The sequence below is a fragment of the Culex quinquefasciatus genome, chromosome 3, assembly GCF_015732765.1.
Source record: "Culex quinquefasciatus strain JHB chromosome 3, VPISU_Cqui_1.0_pri_paternal, whole genome shotgun sequence".
Lineage (NCBI taxonomy): Eukaryota > Metazoa > Arthropoda > Insecta > Diptera > Culicidae > Culex > Culex quinquefasciatus.
This window is the reverse complement of record NC_051863.1, coordinates 47802038-47820453: the sequence shown is the minus strand read 5'-3', so window position 1 is coordinate 47820453 and position 18416 is coordinate 47802038. Positions and strand designations below refer to the sequence as shown.

Sequence of the window (18416 nt, the reverse complement as noted above, 5' to 3'; positions counted from 1 at the left end):
GTCTTGTTGTCTTGTTGTCTTGTTGTCTTGTTGTCTTGTTGTCTTGTTGTCTTGTTATCTTGTTGTCTTGTTGTCTTCTCGTCTTGTTGTCTTGTTATCTTGTTGTCTTGTTTTCTTGTTGTCTTGTTGTCTTGCTGTCTTGTTGTCTTGTTGTCTTGTTGTCTTGTTGTCTTGTTGTCTTGTTGTCTTGTTGTCTTGTTGTCTTGTTGTCTTGTTGTCTTGTTGTCTTGTTTTCTTGTTGTCTTGTTGTCTTGTTGTCTTGTTGTCTTGTTGTCTTGTTGTCTTGTTGTCTTGTTGTCTTGTTGTCTTGTTGTCTTGTTGTCTTGTTGTCTTGTTGTCTTGTTGTCTTGTTGTCTTGTTGTCTTGTTGTCTTGTTGTCTTGTTGTCTTGTTGTCTTGTTGTCTTGTTGTCTTGTTGTCTTGTTGTCTTGTTGTCTTGTTGTCTTGTTGTCTTGTTGTCTTGTTGTCTTGTTGTCTTGTTGTCTTGTTGTCTTGTTGTCTTGTTGTCTTGTTGTCTTGTTGTCTTGTTGTCTTGTTGTCTTGTTGTCTTGTTGTCTTGTTGTCTTGTTGTCTTGTTGTCTTGTTGTCTTGTTGTCTTGTTGTCTTTTTGCCATCTTGCCTTGTTGTGTGTTGTTGTCTTGTTGTCTTGTTGTCTTCTTGTCATCTTGCCTTGTTGCCTTGTTGTCTTGTTGTCTTCTTGTTTACAATTTAAATATTTTTCATCTCATCACTTCAAGAGTTTTTTTTAAGGACCTATAAACTATTGTCTTTTATATGTTTATAGGACCTATTAAAAAAAACTCTAGACTTCAAAACCATGCAAATCATCCATCAACAATGTTATCAAACCCCCCTTTTGCTTCCAAGTCGTTTAATGCATAATAATTAGCTCATCCCACGACACCGTCTCTCACTTACTGCTCACTGTTTTCACTGGCTAGGAATAACATTACACTTCCCAGCTGGTTGATTTCCCACACATCCGCGGGGACAAATCTCGTGCCGATGGCGCTAAATTAGTATTTGCTTAGTCCGTGCTTGGTGCGCTGATCGCGTCAACAAAGTTTGTCGGAATTTTGCGAACCCTTGCAAAGTTTAGTTGGTAGTGTCATGTTGAGCAACTTTTCCTAATTACATGATATTGACGCTGAGACGACTATTTGCCACTTTTTTTTTTTATTCCGAAAGGGTGATTTGGAACAGTCCCGAGGTCAAACATGGGACGTGACTGTGAAAAGTTTCTCGAGTTGTACCCGGGCAGACGGTAATAACTTAATTCATGCCATTTCAAAGATTTGTTCGAAGAATAACGTAAAATGTCATTATTCTATTATTACAATAACAATCCAATAACAAGAAAATCATAACGGCGAATACCAAATCTTGTTATTAATAATTTCAAATAACAAAGAATGTTATTCCCAAGTTATTTCCGTCTGCTCGGGTAGGCCCACGGCGAGGGAAATGAACTGATTGCTGAACGGTGATGAGCTTTGGGAATACTGGACACTTTTTAATTTTGAAAAGCTTTTATAAATTAAATCAACATGATTTATTATTTTTTAAAGAAAATACCAAGTCGAGTAAAACCTTTAAAAAAGCTGAGATGTAAAATTTTCTGCTGACTAAGTGTTGAAGTCAACATTCTCTTCAATGTTCAAACATAGCGATTATCAGCACATTTTCAAACAAAAACGTCAAGCACACCCTTCCAAATTTGCATTTCAAAGAAAACCTCAGCTCCATCGAACAGTTCAGCAAGGAATCTGCTTACCTCATCTTTTTCCGCCAGTGATTCACCATTTTCCAGCCGAAACCGTCGACAATTTGGATCCAGGCCGTCAATCTCCGACTGGGGCAGCTGAAAGCAGAGAAGAAGAGACACACACACAAAGTGAACAAAAATGTACTTGGAGACAACAATGTTTTGTGTCGTTATTTTCCGCGGCGAAACAATCAAAAGAGCATATTGTCGCTGTTAATGCCAGCAATTACAATACGGATCATCATTTGGAGTTTGGTGGTGGGGCCATCTCGTAGAAAAGTAAACCATGGTATAATGATACCGCCAAGTAGCAGCTACTAACTAATGACTGAGAGGAAAATGTGAATAATTAAAAACGTGGTCGTAATTGTCCTTTCCATTTCTAGAATGTCGCTGGCACAATAAACAAACACTGTACATCTGCGAGGAGTACACTTGTGTAGGAGGGCGAACGTTTTTCTTGCCAGAACTTGGCTTGGTAGGCTCTGTTGAGAATAATGTTGTATTCAACGTAGAAAGAAAACCGAATAGAATTGAGTTGAAATCAATTGAAATCAAAAGCACGAGATTTTTTTTAAATCAGTATCTTGTGCCATTTAGTATTTTGCGGTATCTAAAAAACACATGTTACATGTAATTGTGTTTTGAATATAAAAATGTACTAGGGTAGGGTAGTCATCAATGAGACACTTTTGGTTTTTAACTTTCAACGATTTTTGTATTTTTTTCATCCGCATATTTTAAGGAGCTTTTCGTTGCATTTTCTTTCTTCTAATGTGTTCTAACATTGACCAACATATGAGATCGATCTGACGCCTACAGCCAGAGTTATTCAACTGTCTCATTGTAGACGCACTTGGCAGGAACAATGAGACAGGTGGAACACAATGAGCCACTCTACGAAAATCAAAAAAAATCTAGTAAAACATCATTTTAAAGCAATTTTGTCAACTTATAACTTTAATTAACAAAAGATATACTAAAAAGTATTTAAATTTTGTAAAATACATTTATTTATACCAAACAACTTTATATTTTTGGTTAAATGAAGTTCAAACTCAATTAATGTGTGTGTGTGTGTGTGGTCCAATCCAATACCCGCTAACCGGTAGCGAAATTATAGGAATGTATAATTTGTATCAGACTGTGTATATGCCGAATGCTGATACAGCTTATCTCAGTCCCGGGTATTAGGTGGTGACAGCCCTCGCGCTGCTTCCAACGACCCATTTCAGAATGACAGAGCTCCTTGCGGTCCAATTCCGAGGTCGCTGGGCATTGTTCGGCCCCGCCTAAACATAGAAGCAAGCATCTGAAGGAAACTCGATCTATATTTAGACTTCCAATCCCCTCAGGCAAATCAGGGTTCAGCGTGTATTTAATATGAGAAGATAACATGTTTCAACACTACGGATCAATTCACCACAAGAGTGTAAACCTTCTGATGGCCGACTGCTTAGCGTCCCAGACCACCAAAGGTGTGAGTTCGAATCCCACCTGATTGATTTTAGTTTTTATTCATATTCAAATTCCTTATTCCAAATTTCAAAGGTACCGACCGGGATTTGATTCCTGAACCTTCTGCTTGGGAAACAGAGGCCGTAACCATTAAGCCACGGAGCCGGTTGAAAGGGACGTGGTTCTCTGTATGGCTTTTTGCGAGATGAGAGCAGAGGACAACAACAATCTCAACGTTTCCACTTTACCCGGGCTAACGACCGGCAGTTCCAGTTCACGATGATTTCCAATTAGGCTTACATAAAAATTTTGTTTAGCGATTTTTTTTAATTCGACCTTTTGTCCATTCGACCATTTGTCCATTCAACCTTTTGTCCAGTCGACCTTATGTCTTTCGACCTTTTGTCATACATTCGGACTAAACTTACTTTAAATCGATAGTTCCATCATTTAAAATTATAGTTTTCTTGAATCTTATGTTGTCATTACTTGAAAACTGTCTTAATTAATATTAACACTGGAACGCCCAACGCATGTCCAACTTACACGGCATAACTCAATCGAGACGATTCTTGTTTCAAATGATTTGTGAGAATGTCTAACTTGATTTGAACAAATCTGTAATTTCTGCGACCGAAAACATCGTTCCAACTTTTCCAAAAAGACTGCCTCCGCGGAATTTCTGGCGAATTTATTTTTACACGCGAAAAAAATGTTGGAACGATGTTTTTGATCGCAAAAATTACAGATTTGATCAAATTGAGTACTGCAAAGTTCTAAGATCATCTAGACATCCTAACAAATCACCAGCGAGTTGAAGTTACCGTTCCAACTTTTTTGGAGCCTTGGGCGTTGGAATGTTAATATGAAGAATATAATGGAAGTTTTCCTCATTTTCAATGATATACTGGTTCTTTAAATCAAATAAATAAACATCCAAAAATAATATTAAAAAAATGCATACCATTAAAAACACATTCTTTAAAAAAATTAAAAGTGGGAAAATTTTGGAATAAGCTTAACCTTCGGAAAGTCGCGTGTTTTCGCCTTTCTTACAAGTGCCCTTACAAACTGTGTACAAAGTACACGTACGCGACCTCCGGTGGGTTAAAAATCAATCGGTTTTCCGCTAATATACAGTATGTAAAAAAAGTATTTACACCCCTTGGGCACTATGCACATTTTGCGATGAAACATGTAACAACTTAAAGTTTGACAGAAACCTAGTACTACGTTTTGTTCAGAAACTCATGCCGAACATTGTGCAATAAAAAGCTTATGAAAAGATGATTTCTATGAAAAGTTATATAACAAATACTATTACAAAAATAAAAAAGGTGCAAAAAAAGTTTGTACACCTTTCGAAAAATTAACATAAATAAAGTTATTTGTTGACAAATCACCATAAATCCAGTCTCCCAACTCCAAATAGGCATCCTTGACTAATTAAAAAAATAATTTGGATTGAATATAAAGTTTACTAATTACTTAGTATAAAAGTGTATATAACTCTGGAAATTCATTATAAAAATTATCTAAACTTAATTTTGAAAACTTCTAATTCAACTTAATGTCAATATATTACCATATAATTGCTAAATAAACATTTTGGAGTGGGTATAACACCGTTTTGGGGGTATTTGTATCGATAGAATAGATTTTTCGTTGGAATTTCGTACCAACCCGGAATTACGTCGTAGGAAAATCCGCCGGCATCCGAACCGGTCCACGATTCACAAGTCAACCTATGTGGAATCGGAAAAGGCATAAAATTTCCGATCTTTTGATACCCAAACATCTAGGTTTTCTTTAAAACCTACGTTTTTAAATACCTAAGCAAAAACGTTGTTATGGTTTCGTTTGAGCAAACTGCCGAAAATGTATGGAATTTCGTAATTTTTGTTCTCGTGGATCAAACTTACTTTTTGCCCAGGTATTTAAAAACGTAGGTTTTAAAGAAAACCTAGATGTTTGGGTATCAAAAGATCGGAAATTTTATGCCCTTTCCGATTCCACATAGGTTGACTTGTGAATCGTGGACCGGTTCGGATGCCGGCGGATTTTCCTACGACGTAATTCCGGGTTGGTACGAAATTCCAACGAAAAATCTATTCTATCGATACAAATACCCCCAAACGGTGTTATACCCACTCCAAAATGTTTATTTAGCAATTATATGGTAATATATTGACATTTAGTTGAATTAAAAGTTTGCAAAATAAAGTTTAGATAAGTTTTATATAGAATTTCCAGAGTTATATATACTTTTATACTAAGTAGTTAGTAAACTTTATATTCAATCCAAATTCTTTTTTTAATCTGTCAAGGATGCCTATTTGGAGTTGGGAGACTGGATTTATGGTGATTTGTTAACAAATAACATTATTTATGTTAATTTTTCGAAAGGTGTACATACTTTTTGGCACCTTTTATTTTCGTAATAGTATTTGTTATATAACTTTTATAGAAATCATCTTTTCATGAGCTTTTTGTAGCAAAATGTTTGGCATGAGTTTCTGAACAAAACGTAGTACTAGGTTCCTGTCAAACTTTAAATTTTTCACATGTTTCATCACAAAATGTGCATAGTGCCCAAGGGGTGTAAATACTTTTTTTACATACTGTACAAGAGCAATTCTCTACGAAATCGGTCTTTTTTCTTCAATTTTAATTTTTGTATTTTTTAATCCGACTGAAACTTTTTTGGTGCCTTCGGTATGCCCAAAGAAGCCATTTTGCATCATTAGTTTGTCCATATAATTTTCCATACAAATTTGGCAGCTGTCCATACAAAAATGATGTATGAAAATTCAAAAATCTGTATCTTTTGAAGGAATTTTTTGATCGATTTGGTGTCTTCGGCAAAGTTGTAGGTATGGATACGGACTACACTGGAAAAAAATAATACACGGTAAAAAAAATTTGGTGATTTTTTTATTTAACTTTTTATCACTAAAACTTGATTTACAAAAAAATACTATTTTTAATTTTTTTTTATTTTTTGATATGTTTTAGAAGACATAAAATGCCAACTTTTCAGAAATTTCCAGGTCGTGCAAAAAATCATTTACCGAGTTATGAATTTTTTAATCAATACTGATTTTTTCAAAAAATCGAAATTTTGGTCGTAAAATTTTTCAACTTCATTTTTCGATTTTCAAATCAAGACTAACATTTTAAAAGGGCGTAATATTGAATGTTTGGCCTTTTTGAAATGTTAGTCTTGATTTGAAAATTCCGAAAATATTTTTTTCGAAAAGATCGAAAAATTTCACAAATTTTTCATATATTAACATTGAAAATCGGACCATTAGTTGCTAATATATTGACGATAGAAAATGGTGGGTTGTTTGGGTGAAACTTAGAAAACATCAATTTTCCTGTTTTTAAACCTTTGCATTGCAATATCTCAGCAACTAAAGGTCGTATCAACAAAGTCCGAATAAGCAAAATATAGAGAATTTTCTCAGCTTTTCAAAAATATTTTTTTCAAAACTGTGCAAACATGTGCACTAATTTAAAAAAAAATGAAAAACTGCGACTATTTTCAAAAAAGTCACTTAAATATGGCTATAACTTGAAAACGGTGCACTTTATCAAAATTTCACTAAAGTACTTTGTAATTGCAAATTTAATTTTACATCGAAAAATGAAGTTGAAAAATTTTTACCACCAAAATTTCGATTTTTTGAAAAAATCAGTATTGATTAAAAAATTCATAACTCGGTCAATGATTTTTTGCACAACCTGGAAATTTCTGAAAGTTGGCATTTTATGTCTTCTAAAACATATCAAAAAATAAAAAAAATAAAAAATAGTGTTTTTTTGTAAATCAAGTTTTAGTGACAAAAAGTTAAATAAAAAAATCACCAAATTTTTTTACCGTGTATTATTTTTTTCCAGTGTAGTCCGTATCCATACCTACAACTTTGCCGAAGACACCAAATCGATCAAAAAATTCCTTCAAAAGATACAGATTTTTGAATTTTCATACATCATTTTTGTATGGACAGCTGCCAAATTTGTATGGAAAATTATATGGACAAACTAATGATGCAAAATGGCTTCTTTGGGCATACCGAAGGCACCAAAAAAGTTTCAGTCGGATTAAAAAATACAAAAAAAATCGAATGACCGAAATCCTAGAGAACTGCTCACAATGCAAATACAATAACCAGGGTTGTAATTTTATTTCATACTAGACACAAACCATTCATAATTCTCGAAAAAGAAATTCTGAAAAAATGCTAGGTTAAGGGGTTACATACATGTATATCGGTAAAAAAGTCAGAGGTTAGTATGAGAGCATATTTCAACTTTTTTAAATTCTTTTTAGGGTATTAAAATACACATTTTCACCTACTAACAAAACAAACTTGAAGATAATTGTATGCATCATTACCGAGATATAGCAACTTCAAGTTAGCAGTTTCAAAAAACGGGTGCCACGATATCTCAACACTGTCTTGATCAAATCGGCTAAAAATTGTGGTGAAGATTCGTTAAACCGATTCCGTGTGCATGACGAAGCCCGATTTTCAAAAAGTTTATTTTAAAAAAAGATAAAAATATTTTTGTGTTTTTCACATAAAAAATCGTTAGTTTTGTATTTTATATTTTTTAAAAAGCAAATTAAAAAAAATGGGCTTCGTCACGCACACGGGATACATCTTGAGAGTCTTCACCTCAAATTTCAGCCAATTTGGACCATCCCATCTCGAGATATCGTGGCACCCGTAAATCAACTCGGGGTTTAGAGAAAAACGCCACCAAAGTTTGCCAGCCGGCCTTACGCATGGCAAAATTTTGAGCTTATATCGTCTCTTCTCAGTTTAATCATGAAATATCTTCATGAAACTTTCAGGAGTGATTAATAATCATCTTTTGAGTGGATTTAACAAATATTCTGTAACATAAAATTTTGAGATTTTTTACATGTAAGTAACCCCTTAAGAAATTCTAACTAAACAATTTTCTTGTTTTTGTATTTTTTCCGTTTTTGCGCGTGGCGTACCGAAATACTAACCTGTTTTTTTTTAATCATGTCTCGTAATCCTGTTCATAAAACTTCACCATGCTTTGATACACAAATTCCTAGAGGAATCCAATAAAAATACTTTCTTCTACTAAAATGAAACCTACTACATAAATTAAAATACTTTTGGTTGGGTTACTCTGCAGATACTTAGACATATTTTTTTCACCGAGGAGCAATTTGTCGTCTAAAAGTAAAAACAAGCCACCAAAGCTCAGCGTTGTTTGTGGTCTCGTTATTTTCATGCCTCATGGGCGCGCGTCGGAACGCGCTCGAACAGCACAAATTTATAATTCACCAAGTGGTCCTCGTCGCCGTCACCGAGGTCACATCTCATCTTTGCTCTGCTGCCGTTTGGCCGCCGTAAGAAAAAGTTTGAAGCCACGGCTCAGTACGACTATACACAGAAAAAAATCAATTCTCGAAACCGTGAAGTCAGTTCACGATTATGAGAACCACGAAGGAATATATTCACGTTTATGGTGCAAATGCACCATACTCATGAATAAATTCCTTCGTGGATCTCACATTCGTGAACTTAATTCACGATTACGGGAATTGATTTTTTTCTGTGTAATTTGTTTGAAAAGTGTGCCACCAAAATGTATGGCATAAAAAATGAGGATGAAAAAACAGGACATTTTATTTTAATCATTTGCAGTCATGCAATTTCGTTAAATTTTTTAGATATTTTCTATTAATTTTTAATGGTTTTCCACCGATGCACAATTTTGTAGGATTTTCTTCTCAAAGTTCAAGGTAACCTGCAATCCCCTGCAAAACTAATCGGACTGTTGACAACGCCAGTAAAGTCAACGCTTCCAGCAGCGGTACAACCTCACTTTGACATTTTTGATTTCGCCTTATTGTATCTAGCGGTTCCAATCTGCATGTCGTTACTTGTGTGCTATCTTGTGACACGTCCTATCTTTTTACAGCAGACGTGTCACAAATAGCACACAAGCGACGATGTGACGATGCATGCGGGAATCGTGGGACAATAGGGTAACCTGTCAATTGTTAACATGTTGTTTGAAGCAATGCTTTTGATTTCTTATAATAAGCATGAAAGAGAGGCAGTTCCTCAAACCTTTTCATTGTTTTATCTTTTGCAAACAACAAAACATTGCCCGAAATTTAATAACAGTAGGTATGTTGAATTCCCCGTGCAGCAAAGCAATGAGTCACATTCTAGCACGCAGAACGAGAGCGGGCTCCGTAAGAGAGGGTGACTTGTTGAGCATGCAATAAAGTGCAGTTTATAAACAATCAAAAACTGTCAAACGATACTCAAACAATTGTTTTGATAGTGTGCGTGGGCACCGTGTAAAAAAGGGACAGTCCGTAACAGGAGGTTACAGCTAATTTTCCACAAAAAAAAAAAAATGAGGAGAATTATTGTATTTGTTGGAATTTTCAATCAAAGCAGCTTTTATCAAACACAAAAAAAAACATCAGGATTAATTTCGAGAAATGTGATGGATTCATGATTGGAACAGTTTTACCATCTCTGTAAATTAAACATAAATGTTTTGAAATACAGAATAGTTTATGGTACCACCCTAGCAAAGTTAGAAAACACAGTCCACTTTCATTTCGAATTATCGAATCACAAAAAAAAAGTTTTCTTATTTTTGATTGTAGAGCATAATTATGACGACTAAACTTCTCTTACTTGATTAAGCATGTTAGTTTGTAAGATGGCGGCCAAAAGGCTGGTGATGAAATATTGAATCCATCACCAAATTAGCAGAGAGAATTTCTTGTTTGATTTTGCTGATATTTGCCAAATATTTCGCCAGACCAGCGAAATTTTACGCTTAAATCAGTAGCAGAGCAGAATTAAAATCAGTGACTTGGTTCCCCGCCCGTGTGGATCAATCGGACCGCGCACTGGACTCCAATCCAGAGGTCGCCGGTTCGAATCCCGCGGCGGGCGCTCTAAAATTCTTTGTGTAAATATGGGTATTCGGCGCCGTCGCTCCGTGCCATACTTTCATACACTTAGGAGCCCAGGGCGGCGAAGTCCTTGTAGCTAAAAAGGAAGACACTAGTGGTTGGTACTAGCAATGGTGGCCGACAGCTATAAAGTCAACTTCGTTTTTTTTTTTTTCGACTTGGTTCTGCTGGTTTGATTTCGCATATTACTGGCAAAAATATCTGACAGCTGAAAAACTAGCGCAATTTTTCGCTGTTTTCAGCGTAGATCTCTACCACTCTGGCACAAATTCTACCGTATAGGTAGCTGCAGAGGGCCTCCTGGCACGGTGGTTAGCAGCTTCGGCTGCCGATCCCTAAGTTGCTATGTGGCGTGGGTTCGATTCCCGCCTTATCCTCCTGGCCTTCTATCGGATGGGGAAGTAAGACGTCGATCCATTTTCGTAAAAGAGGTTTTGGGTGGCTCACCACGCATAACCTTCGGACGCCTAGAAATGAGCAGAAACTTGAAACAGAGACCACAAAAGACCCGGGAGTCGTTAAAGTGGATTGCTTTGCTTTTTGGTAGCTGCAGAAATGAGAGTTAATTGACGGCCCGGGCAGACGGTAATGACAAAATTCAGGCCATTTCAATAACAAATACTGTTAAAATAACAGAAAGTGTTATGGAATCTTCTTGAAAAATCCATTTTTGCATAAGAGTTTAATAACAGTTCATGTTATCATAACAAAATTTGTTATTGGTCTGATATTGGTTGAAAGCCAAAACAACTTTGGAATAACTGTTTTAGTTATGGAAGAATACCTCCAACTATTATTGGGATGATCGGATCAGTTGTTAAAATAACAAACAAAGATTTGTTCGAAGAATAACTTAAAAATATGAATAGTCTGCTATTACAATAACAATCCTATGACAATCTGCTCGGATCGCGCTGCTTCTAATGACCATTTTCAGAATGGAAGAGATCATGGGCATTGTCTATCCCTCCTAAACTTTCTAAATCTTTAAACTTCCAATCCCATCAGGCAAAACAGGGATCAGCGCGTATATAATGGTTAATAAATGGCATTTGTACAACACTTTATTTTTTTCCATCCTCCGACGAAGCTCCCAATTAAACTGATTCGAAGTCGGACCAACTCGTCGGATTTTTCTCCTTTTTTTCTTTTAGGTTTAATTAGACTTCACTGAAAACCAAGTTCTGGTGTGCCGTGGTGTGGTTTTCCTGTCACTCAAGCACCCAAACCGAACTGTTTATTGTCACACCATAGCAACTGTACCTAAAGCACATTGGTACACCAAGATGCAACTCAACAGAATGGTTGATCCAAGTAAACCGGAGGCGACATTCTTTTCAAAAACGTACCATGGGATTTGAGCACTTTGTTCGTGGTTCCCATATTCATGAACGCATGTTTACGATTTTGGGAACTCTTTTTTCTCCGTGTATTCATTGGTTTTATTAAGTCACTTTGTCAAAATTACTGATTATATTTGTACATTTTTTAATATAATTTCTTCGAACCTGTGACGCTTTAGTCAACGGGTTAGAAAATAATGATTTTTGTAGTGGAATAGAGAAACGTTCCTTTAATTATGCAAGCAAGTTTGAGTGGAAATGTCTATTTCAGGATTATGTGCACGAGAAGTAAGAGGTTTTCATTACCCTGCAAAATTCTACACAGGAAAAAAAAAATCAATTCCCGTAATCGTGAATGTGAGAACCGCGAAAGAATTTATTCATGAGTATGGTGCATTTGCACTCTAAACGTGAATATATTCCTTCGTGGTTCTCACGCTCATGAACATTTGGTAATTTTATAGGCAATCGAAACGAAGTTGACTTTACAGCTGTCGGCCACCATTGCTAGTACCAACCACTAGTTTCTTCCTTTTTATCTACAAGGACTTCGCCGCCCTGGGCTCCTAAGTGTATGAAAGTATGGCACGGAGCGACGGCGCCGAATACCCATATTTACACAAAGAATTTTAGAGCGCCCGCCGCGGGACTCGAACCGGCGACCTCTGGATTGTGAGTCCAGTGCGCGGTCCGATTGATCCACACGGGCGGGACTATATAGGCAATCACTCACTCAAATTTGACTTAAATGAATCGCAGATCTCAAATTTGATTTTTTAAAATTAGAAAACAAAAAGAAATAAAACTTTTTTTTGTTCATCATCCATATCAGACCATTCGATAATAGAACTTCGGATAGTAGAGGCTTCGGATAATCGAGTCTGGACTGTAACATAATGTTTTTCCAAGTATTATAAGGATTATTATAAGGTATTTGTCCCTATTTTGGCCCCGGAACCTATTGTGGGTCTGCCAAACTTAATTCAATAAATTAATTTCATTTTGGCGGGCAAGAATAATTCACTTTTTCCTCTTAAATTAGAAATATAGCAATAAATATATCACTCTTCACTTTTTTCTTGGCAAATTGCTAGTTGCCCATTAGGTCCAACATTTTCACCACTTTTGCTTACCGCTTGTTGCCACTCAGCGTCACGGCATTCATCGCTCAGCACACGAATGAGAGCCGTCCCCCGAATCTCCAACCACCGGCAATGTGTTTTTGCAAAAACAATCACTAAACTGCCACCAAATCAAAAAAAATAACTGATTAAAGATACTTCGCCCATCTCGGAGAGCAAGGATATATTTTCGGTACATATGACAATTGGGTAATAAAGCCCTATGTCAATTTTTATGTACAACGGTAAAAAACTCGATCAAAAACCATTTCTGATCACTTTTTTTTATTTTAATGCAAACAAAAATAATGACAAGACAACATTTTTTCGATGGATCAACTATAGTCCCCTTGGAACGAGCTGTCAAGAAGGAGCTTTTCTGACAAGAAGGACTGCGAGGTTAATTTTTCAAAATTGATTTAAAAATCCATTTTAAACTCTTTGTGGTCGTACAAAGTGTCATTGTACTCAGAAAAATAAGCTTTATCTCTGTAAACAATAATATCAACAATCTAAGCTTCAATTTAGGACCCAATTCTACAAACTGTGACAGTTTGTGTGCGCTTTTCATATGTTACAGTCTTTCTTGCATATTACGGGCCTAATATTTGGCTACGCAATAAATGTTTGATCACATGCTTATGCTTAAAACATGACAATGGTTTAGCATGTTTGTCGACCGAATTTTTGGGGCTGTACTGTATGAGCTGGGGCTGAACCGTACGTCAAAAAAGTTCACCACGTGCTTCGAGATTTCAACCAATCATAAGGTAGGTCGAAAAACGTTACCTAATCGACCTTGAAGTGGTTGGTGCCTTCCATGCTGCGCGACTCTCGCGCGTAAGCAAAAAGACCCGGGCTTTGAGGTTATGCAAAAATCACCCTTTTTTGTAGCTACAAAAAAAAAACTTTTGCATGGCATAACTTTAAAAGTATTTCACTAAACAGAACAAAATTTAATAGGGTCTTAGGGGACCCCAAAACGAACAGAATAAGGCGGATCCGGCCAAAATCGGTTCAGCCAGTTCTGAGATGATCGTGTGGAAAAAAAATCATGTCTACACACATCCCCACAGACATTTGTTCAGAATTTGATTCTGAGTCGATAGGTATACGTGAATGTATATCTAGGAGGTGTATTTACGAAGTTCATTTTTCGAGTGATTTAATAGCCTTGCCTCAGTGAGGTGAGGAAGGCAAAAACCCAAAATTCGAACAAAAATGTTTTAGATTCTCGGGCCTATACTGTGATATAAAGTATCCAGCATAACCATTCAAAAACCATCTTATTCATGTAATATAAAGGCAAGGCTGCATATAGCAGCCTTTGAGAATACATCAAATTAAAAGTGCGCTCGGCTTAGTAGGCCCAAATTAGGGACAAATAACCTACTTAGCACATTATACAGTCGACTCTCTGGTTGTCAATATCCAAGGGACCGTCGAGGAAGAGAAGCATCAGTTTACAGAACGATGCAAAATGAAGAACGAAGTTGACTTTATAGCTGTCGGCCACCATTGCTAGTACCAACCACTAGTGTCTTCCTTTTTATCTACAAGGACTTCGCCGCCCTGGGCTCCTAAGTGTATGAAAGTATGGCACGGAGCGACGGCGCCGAATACCCATATTTACACAAAGAATTTTAGAGCGCCCGCCGCGGGATTCGAACCGGCGACCTCTGGATTGTGAGTCCAGTGCACGGTCCGATTGATCCACACGGGCGGGATAAACTCGACAAAATGAAGACTCGATTGAAATTTGTTTTTTCTTGCTAACCAGCTATGGGAGAGAATCATTGCAACGCCCAGCAAACAAAAACAAAGAAATGTCAAACACCCTTCAAAGCTTCGTTTTTCAAAGAAAAATGTCTATGCAAGCCATGAGAAAGTGAAATTATTGACAACCGGAATAGATGTTTAAAGCAAATAGAATCCAAGGGACCGTCGAGGAAAAGATCCTTCAAGAAAGAGAAAATATCGAGGAATAAAGTCAATCGAAGTATGCAGTTTGAAGGGACTGAAGAATTCATCGGTACATGGAGCAATATTGATATCGAGAAGATCGACAGCCAGAGAGTCGACTGTATTAAAAATATGATTGAATGGTCAAACACTTATTTTTGTGTAAAGATGGTTTATTCGAAATATTGTATACTTATTACAATCCATAAAAATACAGTTATCATTCTGAATTTGTAATTGGTATTTTGTAAGAACGTTGAGCAGAGACCACCGGCAATTTATATGTTGCCAATTCATGCTTTTTATTGTGCATTAAAGATTTATTCGTAATTGTTTTTGAACTGAATATTACATTTCATGAACTTCGGATGTCCTTTTTGTTTCATAGGAAATTTACAGTTGGTCGTCACAGTTACGTTGCACTTTTACGGAAGCATATAAAGGGCTTCAATGAACCAATAAATTACAAGTCAATGGGAGGCAACAGCGCGAACATGATACGAAAAACTTCGCAGTATTTATTGCGATTAGTAGAATTTAAAATTCAATCAAACTATTTTTGGCTGGTTGATAGGCTTCACGTGCTTTTTGGTTGGTTTCAGTTGTGGCAAATACTCAAGCGTATAAATAAAACATATTTAAATATTTCAGATCTCTCCATTCCCCCCTCGACCAGGCCGTTGGTTCGAAATGTTTGGCTAACAATCAAAATTCTCACTTTTCTTCAGTACACCCTTCACATGGTTCAGCTTTTCTGGACCGCGTTCGACTCAACGGCTACCGCAGAAGAGTTCATAACGATCTTCAACATGTGCATTGTGCTAACTACAGCCCTCGGCCGGGCCGCCTGTCTAGCTTACCATCGGAGTACCATTTTATCACTGAAGGGTTACATCAACTCGAAGAACTGTCTCCGGGACGAATCTTTGTCTTTTGAGCTTCGAAAGGCGACTTTCGTAAGAAATATCAAGTTGACCGCAATGTTCACAAGCTACACCACGCTCAACGCTACGTACTATTACTTCACGGAGTTTCGCACGGCGTCCGTTTTTCGGATGCCCCTTCCTCCTGAGGTGTTCCCAGCTCGTCTGAGCTATTGTATCGAAACGCTAAGCTCGGTAGTTGGGATCAGCTGGAGTGTTGTTCTGTTTATAAGCCTGACTCAGTTTGGAACCTTGCTAAACAGCCTGTGCACGGAGTTGACTGTAATTGTGCAGCAGTTTGATGGAATGTTTGAACAAGTTGTTGCGAACTTCGCTCTGAATACCTTAGAACTGGCGGAATCTAATGAAAATGAACGAACCAAGTTTTGGAGCAGGTTGGATTCAACCTTTACGAACGCAATTTCGCACCATTCTTCGTTTGTTAGGTTGGTATACTACCCAAATTCGCATAAATGTCCCAAAAAACGCATTTGAAGTTTGTCCCACGCTTTTCTGAAAGAGCACAAGATTTTGAACCAAACTGCATCAATAACTAAAAAGCGATGAAAATGCATATGGGACATTTATGCCATCAAGGGCAGTATAGTCCAAGAAGGTTGGATGCATAATTATGACCTTCCCGTTTCCAGCCACCACCAACGACTCAAACCCGTATCAAGTGCCAACTTTTTCATACTGTTGACCTCGGCCGCGCTGATGATCACGGTGAATACTTTTATGTTTATCATAGAACCATCACTTGGCCGGCTGCCACTGCAGGTGGTTGCGATTCAGTTTATTTTGGAAGTTTACGTGTGCTGCAACCTGTTTGATAAGTTGGAGAAAATGGTAACTGAAAGTGATTGAGTTATCTGTTGAGCAACGTGTACCTTTATTCCCTTTCAGAACAACAAAATTGCCCGCTACGTATACGTCATCGATTGGTTCAACGTTCTACCAAGGGATGAAGCCAACATGATACAGGGCAAATATCGGAAGTCAATATTCCAAAATGCTCTGCTGCTACAACGCCAGGTTCATGGAGGATTCAAGGTTCGGGCTGGAGGAATGTTTGATCTTAATTTGGACACATTTGCCAATTTAATTAATTTGGTTTACTCAATGCTAACGTTTTTGCTGAAAATGTACTAAATATGATGCTGTGTCAAACTTTGTAACTAAAATTAGAAGGAAAAATTACATTCACAATTAATTGAATAAAATGAAAACAAGCTTTACCAAGCTAACCAATGCATGATTGCTCCTTTGAATGGTTTGACCTCTGCTGACAAGTCTGCACTCATTCTCTGTCCCGCATCCCACTCGGCAACAGCACCAGCCGCTTCAGTCAACCGACCGTCAATTGAGTCCGCGCCCGAGTTATTAGCGGTAATTGATTGAATCTTGATTTCCGCAGTGTGTATATAAGACGCTGCGCTTGACACAGACCATCGCTAGTCCCGCGGAACATCGGCACCGTTCTGGTTGGTACGGATTCCTTCTGGCTGAGTGGTCTGACCTGCCTGTTTGGACTGCGATATCCAGGTGAACCACGCACATTGAGTTCAGTTCAGTGAACACTTTGACCGCACATTTCCTGCACCTGACTGATTTGGGTTATGTTGTCTTAGTGCGTAACGACGTGGTTGAAGTGTAATGCTAGTGCTGAAAGGTCGTAGGAAGATTTGGGCTCACGAGAAGATGGCCAAGACCGGCGGAAGGGTTTCCCGGTACGGGCTGTGGACTGTGTACTCGTTGTTACTGTTCAAGTGCACGTTTGGCCTGCTGCCGGGTAGTGACGGATACGACAGCAGCGATTCCAGCGCTTCCGTGGAGGAAACCGTTCTGAAGTACGATAACAACCTTAACGTATCGCAGCACTTCAAGTCGTTGAACGACAAACAGCTTGGCGTACATCGGCGGCACTACGACTCGGAGGATGATCTGAAGGCCACGTACAGTGGCCACTCCCGCTTCGAGCAGCACCAGTTTCACTGTCCAGCCTGCCAGTTCCGGAGTGTGTTCGCGAAGGCATCGCTGAAGTCCATTAAGGCGCACGTGCTGCTCAAGCTTGGCTTCGAGTATCCACCCAATCAGACCAACTACCCGAAGGTACCGGAGGACATCCTGAAGAGCTTCAACGAGAAGATTGGCCACAGCCAGCACAACCGGATGAGGGATGCCGGTGATCAGCAGTACATGAGCGACGATCCCAACGCGCACGACCGGATGGACGAAGTCGAGGAGGACTTTGACTATTACCAGATAACGAACAAGATTTACATTTTGCCCAATCGTAAGTTGTTTTCGAGAAGGTTCTAATGAATGTTTTTGCTTTTGCTTTGTCTACTTCGCAGGGATCAAACCTTTGCTTCCACGATCTACGATATTTCGATTTTTCATTTTCTTAATAAATTTTACTTTTCAGATTCACGAACAGTTATGAAGACTGTCAAACTAAAATAATAAATATTCTATAATTTCAGCAATTAATTTTTTTCAGGTTTTAAGTCCTTAATGCTAACAAATAAATTAATTTTTGATCGCCAGTTTTAGTATAATTTCAATCAATATCCGATAGTTGAATCCACCCCTGAAAATGGAAATCTCCCCTAATGTTCAAACAACAAAGGTGAACTTACGCCTGTCCGCATCTTGTTCACCTTCCCAAAAGCATCAGCCCACATTTCATCCCCCATTCAGACGAATTGTTGCAACCTAAAAACACCCACACCCGAACACGGAGTTCAACATTGGCTGAAAACTAATAACACAACTTTTCCGTGGTTTTCATCTCCATGCGAGAAGTGGTTTGCAAAGTCGATCAAATTCCTTCGTAGAAGTTACAACA

At 37.8% G+C, this 18416-nt stretch overlaps 3 protein-coding genes across 12 annotated transcripts in view; 2 read left to right on the top strand and 1 right to left on the bottom strand.

Annotated features, from left to right (window-relative positions):
• The window catches only part of LOC6052037 (GTPase-activating Rap/Ran-GAP domain-like protein 3), a 333316-nt gene that overhangs the window by 64441 nt on the left and 250459 nt on the right, over positions 1 to 18416 (bottom strand). For all 10 annotated transcript variants that reach the window (XM_038264587.1, XM_038264585.1, XM_038264586.1 and 7 more), the window contains one exon: positions 1774 to 1860. In XM_038264587.1, coding sequence (XP_038120515.1) covers positions 1774 to 1860 — 87 coding nt within the window. The remainder of the gene's footprint in view (positions 1 to 1773; positions 1861 to 18416) is intronic.
• On the top strand, positions 15010 to 16814 carry LOC6036951. Its single transcript, XM_038264598.1, has 4 exons — positions 15010 to 15233; positions 15294 to 16011; positions 16216 to 16414; positions 16472 to 16814. Exons 1-4 carry the CDS (start codon positions 15011 to 15013, stop codon positions 16715 to 16717), a joined length of 1386 nt encoding a protein of 461 aa, XP_038120526.1. The 5' UTR covers position 15010; the 3' UTR covers positions 16718 to 16814.
• LOC6036952 lies at positions 17006 to 18114 on the top strand. The gene is made up of 2 exons (XM_038264604.1): positions 17006 to 17133; positions 17197 to 18114. Exon 2 carries the CDS (start codon positions 17222 to 17224, stop codon positions 17885 to 17887), a length of 666 nt encoding a protein of 221 aa, XP_038120532.1. The 5' UTR covers positions 17006 to 17133; positions 17197 to 17221; the 3' UTR covers positions 17888 to 18114.

What these genes read in the sequence shown, in the direction of transcription:
- LOC6036951 (XM_038264598.1), top strand. Translation starts at nt 15,011, where the DNA reads ATGTCCTTTTTGTTTCATAGGAAATTTACAGTTGGTCGTCACAGTTAC. An exon ending in TAGGCTTCACGTGCTTTTTG is followed by an intron (nt 15,234 to 15,293) that starts GTTGGTTTCAGT and finishes TAAATATTTCAG; the next exon opens with ATCTCTCCATTCCCCCCTCG. An exon ending in CACCATTCTTCGTTTGTTAG is followed by an intron (nt 16,012 to 16,215) that starts GTTGGTATACTA and finishes TCCCGTTTCCAG; the next exon opens with CCACCACCAACGACTCAAAC.
- LOC6036952 (XM_038264604.1), top strand. Translation starts at nt 17,222, where the DNA reads ATGCTAGTGCTGAAAGGTCGTAGGAAGATTTGGGCTCACGAGAAGATG.